General features: G+C 53.2%; 1 protein-coding gene across 6 annotated transcripts; it reads left to right on the top strand.

The window, feature by feature from the left end:
- The first annotated feature begins 1,352 nt into the window (after positions 1–1,352).
- LOC123066256 (pentatricopeptide repeat-containing protein At2g17210) lies at positions 1,353–5,394 on the top strand. Of its 6 annotated transcripts, none has more exons than XR_006431293.1 (4): positions 1,353–3,396; positions 3,556–3,619; positions 3,711–4,327; positions 4,989–5,394. XR_006431293.1 is itself a non-coding variant. In XM_044489391.1 (2 exons), the coding sequence occupies exon 1, from the start codon at positions 1,410–1,412 to the stop codon at positions 3,393–3,395; it is 1,986 nt and encodes a 661-aa protein (XP_044345326.1). In that variant the 5' UTR covers positions 1,353–1,409; the 3' UTR covers position 3,396; positions 4,989–5,394. The 6 variants fall into 6 exon arrangements, 1 of the variants encoding a protein (XP_044345326.1); XR_006431294.1 differs by having other exon boundaries at positions 3,556–3,640; XR_006431297.1 differs by lacking the exon at positions 3,556–3,619.
- The last annotated feature ends 8,617 nt before the right edge of the window (positions 5,395–14,011 follow it).

Below are 14,011 nucleotides of genomic sequence, written 5' to 3'. Positions count from 1 at the left end.
ATAATGACATAAAGAACAACAGAATAACTGCAGTAAACAATGACATGTGCACTACACTAACCCTAAATAAACTAAAGAACAACCGAATATGTGCACTGCAAACCAACCTCCTAGACAAATTATTTAAGCAATGAACTTTACAAAAAGTACAGCAGCTACAAAGCACACTAAACTTTAAGCAACTGATAGTAAACAATAACTCAACTTTGAGCATCTGACACTAAAAAATAACTGAACTTTGAGCATGTGACACAATCACTAAGCTGTCCAATTAAAGAATGAACACCTGACACTAAACACTTACTGAATTTTGAGCATCTGACACTAAACAATCACTAAGCTCCCCAATTAAACAATGATCATCTGCACTGCAAACTAAGCTCTTGGCCAATTATAAAATTAACATCTTCTGGCCAAATTAAATATACAAGAAGTGCATCAGCAATTGCCTACTCCAATGATGAGCATCAGTACTACTAAATGGCTTAATAATGATCATTAGTACTACTAAGAAATGACTAAACTAAAGAACATGAGCATGTGCACTGCATCTGCGCTGGACTTCTCTACACACCATCTGAACAGGAGCATGTATACTATCAATTTTAATACAACTAACAGAGATTGTGCAGAATCTTACTTTCTAAGCACAAACTAAGAACCTCCTGCCCATGTCAAATGCCTCAAAGGCAATACGCCTCTCAGCTGGCAGACGATGGTGCTCGCAAGGAACAATGGGTCCTGCCTCAATGCCCATGTACTCTTCGCCTTCAATGCTAGCAGGGATCTATAGGTGCAAAATGAACAAAAATCCCCAAATCAAAGATCGAATCCCCCCAATCCCCAAAGTAGAAAACATAACCCTAACCCTACATCCACCACTCACCAGGTACTTCATGCCGTTGTTGGAGGAGTTGATGTACAACAGGCTAGAGTAGTCGTTGCTACTCTCGTCCTCATACACCATGGCGGGGTGGCGGTGATGGTGGACTGTGCGGCGGCCGATAGCGAATCAGAGAGAGGAGGGCGAGGCTGGATTCAAGGCCGAGAGTGAGGTGGGCGGCTTGGTTCGACCCAGCCCAGCCATTTACACTGACCGAGCCGGCCTCGTCCTAGTCAGCGAAGCGGCACGCGCTGGTTGGCCAGTGTGTCACCTGACAGATGGGCCCGTGCGATCAAATACAGTGTCAATACGAGATTATACCATGCTGAGACCATTTTGCAACAATTAGGCGCATAGATGTTACTGACATGAAAAAAGGTGACTAGTGATACCCGTTACAACGATGTGGTACTTTCTTTCCGTGCAATTAACTCGAGCCATGGAAATGAGATCCGACGGTGCACAGAAAGGCCTGTGCTATGCTGCTGCGTCCGTCTCTGCTACACTTGTCTCTCTGTCCGTCGGAATGGCAATCGGAACGGCAGCAGCGGCGGCGGTGCGGCGCAGCCTCGGCGCCGCAGTCCCGGACCTCGCCGTCGCCCACCTCTGCTGCCCCTCGACCCCCGTCACCTACAACGCAGCCCACCTCCCGCCCACGCCGGCCACCCTCCTCGCCCTCCTCCGCCGCGCGCCCGCGCCCGCGCCGCACCCCACCACCGCCGTGCACGCCTGCCTCCTCAAGACGGCCTACTTCCGCCCGGGGGGCTGCACCGTCCCCAACTCGCTGCTCGCCTCCTACGCAACATCCGGCGACTCCCTTGCCGCGGCGAAGCTGTTCGACGAAATGCCTCTTAGGGACGTCGCGTCCTGGACCTCCATGATGCGGGCACACCTCGCGGGGGGCTCGGCGTCCCAGGCCCTGTGCATGTTCAGGGACATGCTCGCTGGCGGCGACGACGCACCGGAGCCGGACGGGGTCGTCCTCGTCGTCGCGCTCCGCGCCTGCGCCGAGCTCGAGGACCTGGCGCTCGGGGCCTCCCTGCACGCCCTCATGGAGCGCCGTGGGCTGCAGGGCTGCGATGTCTTCGTCGCCAACTCGCTCGTCGACATGTACGCCAGGTGCCTGGACCTGCAGTCCGCCAAGAAGGTGTTCGACATGACCCCGAGCAGGAACGTGGTGTCCTGGAACACCATCCTCTCTGGACTCGCGCGCACCGGCCGTGCCACCGACGCGCTAGACCTTCTTGCCTCCTCCTCGTCCTTGCTGAAAGAGGGCAGCGACATCGGCTTCGATGAGACGACGTTGGTGGTGCTGCTTCAGCTGTGCAAGAGGCTCGAGGGCGGCCAGGCCATGTGGTGCCGGTCTGTCCATGCCGCGGCCGTGAGGAGGGGGCTCCTATTGTCCTCGACAGGCCTGCCTCTGTTGAACGCCCTGCTGGACGCATACGCCAAGTGCGGCCTGCTTGAGCACACGGTCAGGCTGTTCCGCGGCATGCCTGAGAGGAACATCGTCACGTGGAGCACCGTCATCGCTGGATGCGTCCACAACGGCCGGCCTGGCGAGGCGATCGCGTGCGCCGTCGTGATGAGGGAGGCCGGGGAGACGCCCAACTCGGTCACCATACTGAGCGTCCTCGAGGCATGCACAGACTGTGCGGAGATGGCAGCGTCGAGATGCGCCCACGGCATGGCGCTCAGGAGTGGGCTAGCCTTGGAGCGGGACGTCAGCAACGCTCTGGTGGACATGTATGGTAAATGCGGCAACCTGGCTGCGGCGACGAGGGTGTTCAATGCGATGCCGCGAAGGGACGTGCTCACCTGGAACTCCATGATTGGCGCTCTGGGGATGAATGGCCGCGCACGTGATGCCCTCGCCCTCCTCGACAGGATGGAGCAGGAATGGGACATCATGCCGAACGGTGTCACGATGCTGGCCGTGCTGTCGGCATGCGCGCACGGAGGTCTGGTAGAGGAGGGCGTGGCCTGCTTCGAGAGGATGACGGCGACACACTCGGTTGAGCCACAGGTGGAGCACCTATCGTGCGTCGTCGACATGCTCGCGCGTGCAGGGGACCTTGAGGGGGCCGCTAGGGTCATCGAGGAGAGGATATCCACCAGCAGCAGTCCAGCAGCCTGGAGTGCGCTGCTAAGCGCCTGCAGAGGCTACAGCAGCGACTCGAGTGTTGGACGTGATGCTGCCTGCCGCGTCCTGGAGTTGGAGCCGGGCAATGCGGCGGGGTACCTGATGTCGATGGGCGTGCCCGGCGCTGGCGAGACGGCAGCGCGGATGCGACAGCTGATGAGGGAGAGGGGAGTAGGGGTGACTGGCGGACACAGCATAGTGCAGGTGGGGTGCAATGCTCACAGCTTCATGTCATGGGATGGATGCCACCCTGACAGAGGGCGGGTTTACTCCATGCTACATCTCCTGCATCAACAGATGCTGCCGCCTACTCCTCCACATCCAAACCACCATCATCTTACCTTATTATCACACAAGTGTCATGATTAAGGTACATACGAAGTCCTCAGCATCATCTATGTTTATCAACCTGGTTATCTATAATATACTGTATATGCTAGTAATTAGGCTGAATTCTGTAGTGCATTTTGAGTGCGTGCTTTGGATTTGTTCAGTGCAATTCTCAGTATGGTTCTTTCATGACCTGTAGATGATTGATATGGGTGGGTACGCATATGGAAGGAAATGCAGGATTGCATTTCATTTCTTCTGTGGTAATACTGGAGACGCCAAAGGTCAAAACAAGATGACATTTTTTGAAACCGATGATGCTGTGTTTACATCGTTCGCCATTGCCATCCGCAGGTTCGCCACCGGCTCCATGAGATACTGCGGAATGGGTTGGAAGGCGGAGTGATCTCCGTCTTGCCCTCGAGCATCTTCAGTTCTTGACCACCACGCTCATTGACGGCCTCGGCTGCACGCACTAGAACACCACCTTGCACATCCTCTCCACCAGCCCTCTGCAACGCGATTCATGGCGGACTGTTGCCACCATGAGTTCCATCAGCTCGCCAGCTTCGTACCTGGTCCATGCGACCATGAGGAACCATTGCTGGCTGCTCTTCGGCATGGCATCGACATCTTGGTTACTACCATGCTTGACGATCTTCAGGAGGAGCATGCCGAAGCTGTAGACATCACACTTCTCGGTGATCCAAACCTCCAGTGCGGTGTGCCCAAAAGTGCTGCGTTCGCGGGACAGAGACGTGCGTGTCGCAACGGTTGACGAGGCTTGCGAGGCCAAAGTCGGCCACCTTGGGGCTTGGGCCTGAGGGTGCCGTCGAGGAGGTATCTTGCTGTTGCTAACTTGAATGGATTTGTCATTTTTGAATAGCCTAACTTGTTCTTCCAAGGATGGATGAGTAATAGAAATATCGCGAGTGTCATTACTGGTGGCAATCAGTTGGTCTGCGTTTTTGGTAAGAGAATAGCAGTGTTGTTCCTGTCATCTTCTGGTTTACTGTATGCTACCTATTGCATTATATTAGATTATGGTTAGACTTTTAAACATCAGTATGATTTTTGGTCTCATAGAGATTTTCTGTTCAAAACTTTTCAGCTTATGTGATAGATGTGCAATAAATGAATTGGTGTGATTCATTATTGTTCGTCTAATGTTGCACACCGTGAACTGTAGATTTTTTGGTATTTTTTCCTGGAGGCTGGTATGTTATCAAGTTGTTTGTGCTACCAGCTGGATGAGTCCCTCTTTAATGATGTCCACTTGTTACACAGCTTGTTTCTTTTTGTGCCCTGATCTAATTTTATGAATAGGAACAATGTTATATTAGCACTTCCGTTTCAGAGGCGTCTGTGATATCCATAATCCATTTGAGTGGTTTTCGTCAGTAACTTGATTGGTCTTGTATAATCATTGCATGCTGGTTCATTTCCTAATATGTTCCCTTTTCCTGGCTGGGCCTGTAAGCATTCTTTTATTCTACTGGTTGGAGTATGTGTATAGCTGACCTGTGGGCATTCTTTTATTTTTGGTGTCGTCTAGGTTTTGTGTTTAAAACTTTTCAGCTTATGTGATAGCTGTGCACTCGATGAATTGCTGTTCGTTTGATTTTATTACAGAGGGGGTGCTGGTGGATACAAAAATGCTTCTCCTGGGTCCTGGCAACTACGGTGGCGATAGCCTGAATCAAGGGGGTGGAGCACCTGCTAAGTGATCTCAACCTTGATGGTGCTTGCAAGGAGGATGCTCTTTGCAAGGAGGTTTGATGCGAGCACGAAGAGAAGCGATGGTCACGATGGCTTTCTTGGGGACGACTTCCAGGATGAAGATGACCATGTCAGTCCCGTTAGAAGAAGCAGCACCGGCCGAATAACTCTTATGGATTTGTTCTCCATGACCACATTGATTTGCATCAGCTGCTTGTTATATACTACTACTACTTGCTCTGTAAATAGATGTACTACGAATAAGGGGGTTCGATCGAGGGAGAACACAATGCCAAAAGGTCAGCAGGGTTTACCCAAATTGGTCGTTCATTAACTCATACTGGAGTATAATTTTTCATTGCACATGGACTAGTAGGTGGAAAAGACAGTGTACACCAGCACGTTGTTTCATCTCAACAACACTGATCAAGCTTTATGCAATACTTCTTCCGTGCCGAGTTACTTGTTTTAGATTTATCTAGATACACATGTATCTAGCCACAAGTAATTTAGAACGGAAAGTAATAGTGGCGAGCAAGGCACGGCACGCCTGTGTGTAAGCATGCATCCCTCTATGCGTGTAGCTCCATTGCTGATGCAGGCGGGCAATAAGGATCACAAGTTGGGCAATTTGCTTGGCATTCGCCTATACTACGCCAACACGGGCTGCCCGGCAGCGTGGCACAGCAGTGACAGATTTTAATAACGAACCAACTATGACCGCAGTGCCTCTTGACACACCATTTGAGGGTGAGCTTGCTTTCATTCGACGACGGATCCACAGCGCTGGCGTTCGCGGTTATGTTGCCACCATGTTCTTGGTTGCTTCTTGCAGCCACAAGACCACCTACATATATATCATCACACACAATATAAATATATGTAGTGTTTGTTAGATCACAACACATAAATTTAACTTAAGACAAACCTAGTATACGGAGTAACAAGAAACGGAGAGGTACAACTGGAGGCATCGGTTTATGCAAGACTGATAAATTTGCTGCGAGAATGTATGCGATAAGACGGTCGGTGTTATGCTTACACTGCCCGACCGCGACAAGGCACCCGATGAACAAGAGAGGGACCATGCACACGCCCCCTCTCATGTTTGGTCTCCAGCTTCTGGGAACCGAATGAAGTATGAGAAGTGAGAGGCAGCGGCCATGGATCCCTCTGGCCGCAGTATATATATGGAGGGTAGTATAATTTCAATGAAAGGATTCCATGCATGCATGACCATTGGGTGATAGCGCATTATAGCTGGCCATCACCGAATAATAGTACGCAGTACCTGCAGATTATGAATGTGTAATTTGTTACCATGCATTTCCGCAGCCAAACGGAAAAAAATGATTTGTTACCATGCATACATCCGGTTACTATCAGCAGGATTTGATGTACCAGGTGCTAGATGATTAGTGACTATATATGAATTAACCGACGAGATTACTTACCATCCGAAAATAAGTGTATAAGAGAGTAAAATATATAAGCATTCAACAGGACGATGGAAAAACATCATAAAATCAAGAGTGTAAGATTTTCTTTTAAAAATTCAGTAACTTTATTTCTCTTAATCAAAAGACAGTTACATCATCCACCAGCCACCTTACAATGGATGCCGGCGGTTTCTCTAACCGAGTTGAGGAATGAGGATGGCATTGAACCCACTAGCCTAACTAATTCATGAGAGACAACATTCACCTCCCTTGGGCAACGAACGAAAAGAAAAACGAACGATCGGTTCGACGCCACGCGCGCCGCGACCTTCAACTCGCTCATCAACACTCTTGCTCTCCACGAGCTTGCGTTGTCCGACCGTCGGTTCACCTGGTCGAACAAACATGACCCCCCCCCCCCCCAACGCTGGCTCGCCTGGATCGGGTCTTCTTTGACTCCGCCTGGGATGTTGCCTTCCTAGACTTGGCCTTGTCGTCTCGCCCGCGCCCTACCTCGGATCACGTGCCCCTGGTGTTGGAGGCGGCAACAAACATCCCCTCCTCCTCGCGTTTCTTCTTCGAGAGCGCATGGTTATGCAACCCCCAGTTCCTTCCCTTTACTCTCCCCTCCTGGTCTAGCGCTGGCGGCGGGCGGTGTGCGGTGGGGTGCCTGGCGGCTCGCAAGAAACGGTTTCGGGCTACGGCCAAGGTTTGGAAAAGACTACACAAATTCATTCCTGCTTTTGATAATGATTGCAAATTCTTGATTGACCTAGTGGATTTCTGGGAAGAATGCCGCCTCCTGTCCTCTGATGAATTGCAGCTCCGCGGAGACTCCAGGCTGGCGCTGGCCGACTCGATCAAGCGCCAGAGCTCTTACTGGAAGCAGCGCGGGAAGTGCAGGGCGGTCTGCGAAGGAGATGAAAACACCGGCTTTTTCCACGCGAGTGCCTCTCATCGTCGTCGGGCCAACATGATCCGTGCCCTAGACGTGGGCGGGGCGACTGTGCTCGACCACGCGGGGAAGGCGGTGGCGCTGCTCTCCTACTACTCCGAGCTGTTGGGCAGGGCGCGCCCCTCTGTCTGGCGCTTTGATTTGGCCGCCCTGGACCGCAGCACCGCGCGGGTCGACGCGGCGGCTCTGGTGGCTCCGTTCTCACCCGAGGAGAACAAGGACGCGGCCGGCCTCCTCGATCGGTCCAGCGCGCCTGGATCGGACGGCCTCGGCCCCGCGTTCTACCAGGCCGCCTGGGGTGCCGTCTCCAGGGACCTGCAGCGTCTCTTTGATCCAGTCCACGCCGGGACCGCGAACCTTGACGCGATCAACCGGGTGTATATCGCCCTCCTGCCCAAGGGTGTGGGAGTGACAACGCCTGGCGCCTTCCGCCCTGTCTCCCTACAAAACGGAGATGTCAAGATCCTATGCCGCGGCCTCACCTCGAGGTTGCAGCAGCAAATCGGGGGCATCATCGACATCGACCAATCTGGGTTCCTGGCGGGGAGAAGCATCTCCAAAAACTTCGTGTACGCCGCCGAAGTGATTCAGTGTTGCCATCGACGCAGCGCCCCCACCCTCGTCTTTAAGCTCGACTTCGCCAAGGCGTTCGACTCGGTCGACTGGGGGGCGCTCCGACAAATTCTCAAGGTGCATGGCTTCCCCGACCGATGGTGTGCCTGGATGGACTTGATCTTCCGGTCCTCCAGGTCGGCGGTCCTTCTTAACGGCGTGCCGGGGAAGTGGTTCACGGTGCGCCGTGGGCTGCGTCAGGGGGACCCGAGCTCGCCCTACCTCTTCCTCATCGTCGCTGACGTCCTCCAACAGATGATCCGACAAGATGAGGAGCTCCGCCACCCGCTCGTGGAGGGGGACCCCCCAGGTGCTTCAGTACGCCGACGACACGCTGGTCATCCTCAGGGCGGAGCGCAGTGCGGCTACCCGCCTACGACGCATCCTCGATGACTTCGCGGCTGTGACGGAGCTAGACATCAACTTCTCCAAGAGTACGCTTGTCCCCATGCACGTGCCCGTCGAGGTGCTGGAGGAGACTGTTGGCGCTCTTGGATGTGCCGCCAGGGGTTCCCGCAGGCCTATCTCGGGCTTCCTTTGTCATGGGAAAAGCTCACCTTCGTCGACTTCCTCCCCATGATCGCGAAGGTGGACAAGTACCTGTCGGGCTAGAGGGCTCGTCTCCTCTCCCCTGCTGGGCGGCTGGTCCTGCTCAGCGCAGTCCTAGATGCTCTCCCTACGTACGCGATGGCGGCCATGCTCCTCCCGCCGGCGGTGCTCAAAAAACTGGACTCGCTGCGCCGCGCCTTTCTCTGGAACGCGGCCGACCGTGCTACCGGCGCGCAATGCCTTGTGGCCTGGGAGCGGGTCTGCAGAACCAAGGAGGAGGGTGGACTTGGCGTGCGGGACCTCGCGACGCAAAACAGGTGCTTGTTGATCAAGATGCTGCACCGTCTCCACGCGGCTCCCACGTCCTCGCGGTGGGCGATGTGGGTGTGGGCGGAGCACGGCAGGCGCTCCCTGCTCTCCGCTACGGGTTACCTGTTGACCGGGGAGCACGACAGGTCGTTGTCCAAGATGCTCCCGCTCTACCGCGCCCTGGCGACGGTGGTGGTCCGCGACGGGCGGCGGACATCCTTTTGGTTTGATCACTGGCTGCCATGCGGGGCGATCTCTTCGGCCTTCCCTGCCCTTCTCTCACACGCTACAGATTCGGAGGTCACTGTGTGGCAGGTGCGCGCCGCGGCCTTGCCCGTGTGCTTGTACCCAGGCTCACCACCGTCGGGGCCGCCGAGCGGGGCACCCTGCTGGCCTTGATCGCTGGCGTTCGGGCGACCTCGGGCGACGGCGAACGCTGCCCTGGGCTGAGCCGGGGCGCGCGTAGGGGCTTCTCCACGGCTGCCGTCTACGCTCTGGAACGCTTCGGTGGCACGCGGGCTCCCTTCGCCGACTTCGTCTGGGGGTGCGCTGCGCCGTCCCGTGTCCGGTTCTTCGGGTGGCTCCTCGCTCAACGGAGGATTCACACAAGAGATGTCCTGCTCCGGAAGACTATTGTGACGGCTGAGGAGGCGGCATGCCCCATCTGTGCACACGCGCTCGAGACGGCTGATCACCTGGTCTTCGATTGTCCCCTCGCCCGGTCGTTCTGGCTGACCGTGGGGGTTGATGTGGTCGGGAAGGGGTACCATCTTGGCGCGCTCCGGGACCTCGACGTGCAGGATGTGGCCGGTGATGCTGCCCATGCGTCCTTCACTCTACTTTGCTGTTGGCAGCTATCGAAACATAGAAATGCCGTGGTGTTCCAAAGCGCTCCACCTTCCCTGGCTCGTTTGCTCGGATGCTGCCAGGAAGACTCGGTCCTTTGGAAAGGCCGTTTGAAAGTGGCTGGCCGGCCGTGCGTAGATAGGTGGCTACGCGCGTTCTCGCGAGCAGGTTAGCCTCGGGGGTTAGTGTGGCTCTTGTGCCACCCCTCCCTCCCCCACAGATGTAAAACTCTCCCCCCCTTTCATGGGTGTGATGCAAATAGAAAAAGAAAAAGATTCAGGTGGAGGGCCTTGCCCTCCCTCGGTGACCTTCAAAAAAAAAACGAACGATAACCAAGAGAAAGGACATTATAATTGTGTGGATAGCTGCTATGTACAGTTGATGCCATGAAGCCACCTCCTTGCATTGTGTTAATCACCTTGTTTGAGCGAAAAAGGAAAGATGCACTCATACAAAAAGAAAAAGGTTTCGTATAAACGTCTCCCTTGCATCGGGGTGCAAAATGTTGTGGGCGTACCAGTGTACATATTACACAAATACATGAAGAAAAAGAAGAAAGGGTGGAGCCTACTAGCGCGGCCAAAGTGATCAAACGATCGTGGTCTCCTGGTTCCCGGGGGCCTAGAAAAGCCCTTGGTTAATTACTCCCACGGATAGAACCGCGGGACACCTCCGATCACGCTGCGCAATCGTCGTCTTCGGTCTTCGCTCGTGTTCCTCATGCATGGTGGTGGTGTGTGTGGCGGCGGCAGAGTCCGTGTGTGTCGGACGCCATCCATGGCACCTGCTCCGAGGCCATCCTCGCGTCCTGCTCTGCCTGCATATTTTCCTCATGCTCCGTTTCTGCCGCAGCCTCCCTCGCTGCTCGTAGTTCCTACGCTCGTTGATCTCCTTCATCTTTTCCGCAAGTCACTTCTTTGCATGCTCATCCAAGAGGTTTCGTCCACCAACATATGATCTTCACACCCTCCGCTTTCCATGCGAGATGCAACCTCTCCTTCTCAAGCTCGATGTCTCCAAGTGTCTTCACCTTCTCGATCTCCCATTTGATCGCCGCCTCTTGCTTCTCCAACTCGATTTCCCCCTCTCAATTTCGAGGCGGACACAGTCTACGTCGTAGCGGTTGGGGATGGGTTGGACGACATATAGGACGGCGGATCGGGACAGGTGGTGAAGATGGGGAGCAAGGGTGGCGGAGAACCAGGGCTTGTGCAAGGGAAAGATAGGAGGGAGGCGGGAGGAGGAGGAAGGGTTTGGTGGATTTAATGCAATTTACGGTGGGGTGGGGCTGTCGGGTCCGACGTGGCGGACGCACCTGGGCGCCTCCATATCCGCCCCATATTTGTGCTAGACATGAAGGGTGCCGGTCAGCCTAGGCGTTTGAGGCCTATTTAAGGAGCCCACCTGAGTTCAATTTTTATGACCCGACCGCCCGTCCGGGCGTTTGAGACAAGTTTGGGGCGTCCGGCTGTGTAGATGCTCTTACAACCACGAAAGGAACCACAACAACAAAAACTCCACGTGTGGGAGTAAGTGGAATTAAACAATATCATCAGAAGCAAAAACCTCTGAAATGCATTCACATATGTATACCGTTTTACTAATAACCATGCTATGTACTCTCTCCGTTCCAAAATAACTGTAACAAGCTTAGTAGAGAGAGTAGTATTCATTTTGGGACAGAGAGAGTAGTAGTTATGAAGATCTGTCTTGCGCAATGGCCATGCACTCAAATATGAACTACCGCTAGGGTTTGGAGGTGAAGGCGGCGTTGGCTGTGAAGATGAACGCGGCAGCAGATAGATGTGTGCGAGTGCGACGTCCGGGGTATCTATAGAGGAGAGAGGGCATGCATGGAGGTGGGTGGTTCCCGGTGGCCGACATTATGCTGCCATTAGTGACGGCCACGGAATCCCCACATGCACGGCGTGTTGCCATGCAGGCAACACGGTCCAAGCAAATCTTTAGTTAGTCTTTTTTTTACATGATAATACATGTCTCATTCATATTATAAAGATCAAAATACAAGTCATGTAAAGACCGACATAACAAAACTGAAAAGATAGCAGAACATCTCTGAGTTTGACACCAACCTTCGGCATCACCACGGCGGCCACCGAAAAAAAGAATGACGGATCACCTCCTCATCCGAGCTCGATGCGGCTCCATAGCTGATATGCAGCTTTGCGGACCTCCAAGGTGGCTCACCAAAAGTGAAGTCTTTGCCGTTGAACGAATCAGACCGGGGCAACACCCCGGACACGCCATGAACTCCAGATCTGGAACTCCACCACGACTAAAACGCCAAAGAAAGAAACCATACCTGCCATCCACGAATCACGAAGTCAAAACACGTTCCGTCTTCCAGACGTCGTCGATGCAGACCATAATCTGCATCCGCTCCTGGACTCCTCCCAAGCTTTGCGCCGACGCTGGAGCAAACGCCGTCGCAACGGCGGAGCCCGAGGACGCAGTCCACCACGAGGATGCTGCCACCGCCACGCCGTCCTTACTTGAACAGACTAGTTTTCAAATCCATTCCCAACCATAGGACCAATGGCCTCGTTGGGAAGGATTCGAAAAATCTTTATTCAGCGTTGTCATCGCCATTACCGAAGCCAAAGCGATGAACAAGCTAAAAAACCTAGACTACAAAAGAGTAAAAACGATCCACACCACGTGAATCTGGCGACCCCCCTCACCACCAACGACCGAGGTCGCCGGTAGAGAGAGGCCGCCAGAGGACGGCGCTGGAAGACTGGCCTCTCCTGGCGGTGGCTAGGGTTGCAGCCGTGTGTATCATCATGGTGCCGTCAAGTACGGCAACGGCAACGTGGCCACATGGCACGCAGGTACGCCCAGCGTCTACCGTAGGCTGTGAGTTTTTCAATGTGCTCGTTGCGACCATCGTCTTGCATGGGAGATGACCATATTGTCCTTTTTGATCCAATAAATTAGTTCTACAATTTGTACTACAACTGAATGGATTGAGATCTGTGCAACTTTTTAAGGGATGTGCCAAAGTGTACCAAAGCATATCTATTTTAATTTTTAACTTAATGTGATTGCGATTTAGTTTTGCTCATTTCTTGAAAAAGGTTTCAAAACTGTACAATGAGATGGTGTGTACTATTTCTACCCTCAATAGAGAAGCTAGAGATATAGATTTAGATTTGCATCACATAATCTAATTGTAGAAAAACTGAATTATTCATGCACAAAAATGATTGTTGTGATTATATTTATCTTGGATTTTGTTATAGCCATAAATGCAGGGACATTTTGATATGATAATTTACTACTCCCTCTGTCAACAAATATGAGATGTTTTTCGCGAAAAAAACAAATATAAAGGGTCGCGCTATTCGCCACCCTGGGTGAGGAATAGTTATTCCTCACCCCAGCCGCCCAGTCGAACCAGAAGCGGTACAGCCACGGAAGAAACAGAGCTGGAAACGTAAAATTACCTCGGGCATGAATCGTAAAGTTACAGGATGGAGACCTCAAGTAGGAAAAAAGCAGCACGAGGTAAATTTACCCCTCGTCTAAACGAACTCCATGGATCGTGGGAGGGGTCTGCCATTTTCCACGCCTTCTCGCCCAGCCCACCGCCACTACCCCGATCTGTTCAGCGTGCAGCCAATACGGTTCCCCAGAAACAGCAGTGTGGTTCACTCTATCCTGTGGTCGAGAGCAGGCTCCGGTAGCTTTACAGATGGGAAGAGATCACCGGCGGGATCCAGTTGAACTGAAGCGGCGGCGCCAAGTTGGACCCTGATCTCAGCGCCAGGGCAGTGGTCGCCGTATCGACGCGCTCCCCGAGCTCGGGCCATTGTCTTGTATCTCCTCCCATCCTAGCCTAACTGACTGAATCTGGATCCAGAGATTTCATCGGCAGTCGTTGAGTCGTCATGGTCTAGGTATGGTCGACCTCCTCTTCAAGTTTGGTCACTGGCTCCTACTTCATGCGCCCATGAGCACCAGGTCCGCATCTTGCCTCTCTCGAATCTGGTCACCTGGCCGCATCCACCCCCTTGTGACATCCCTAAGTACTTTTGATAAACAGGAGTTTGTTTGTTTTGACAGGAGTGCATCAGAATTTGTGTGTTATGAGTTTGGCGAATATCTTTCAGCGAATCAGTTGTCCTGCTGTAATGAGAGCATAACGAAATGACTATGTTTTGAGAAATAAAACTTATTATGCTATAAGGTCTTATAATGCTAGA

Source organism: Triticum aestivum, chromosome 1A, assembly GCF_018294505.1.
Source record: "Triticum aestivum cultivar Chinese Spring chromosome 1A, IWGSC CS RefSeq v2.1, whole genome shotgun sequence".
NCBI lineage: Eukaryota > Viridiplantae > Streptophyta > Magnoliopsida > Poales > Poaceae > Triticum > Triticum aestivum.
Note: the sequence above shows the minus strand (reverse complement) of the source record. Positions and strands in the feature narration are given on the sequence as shown.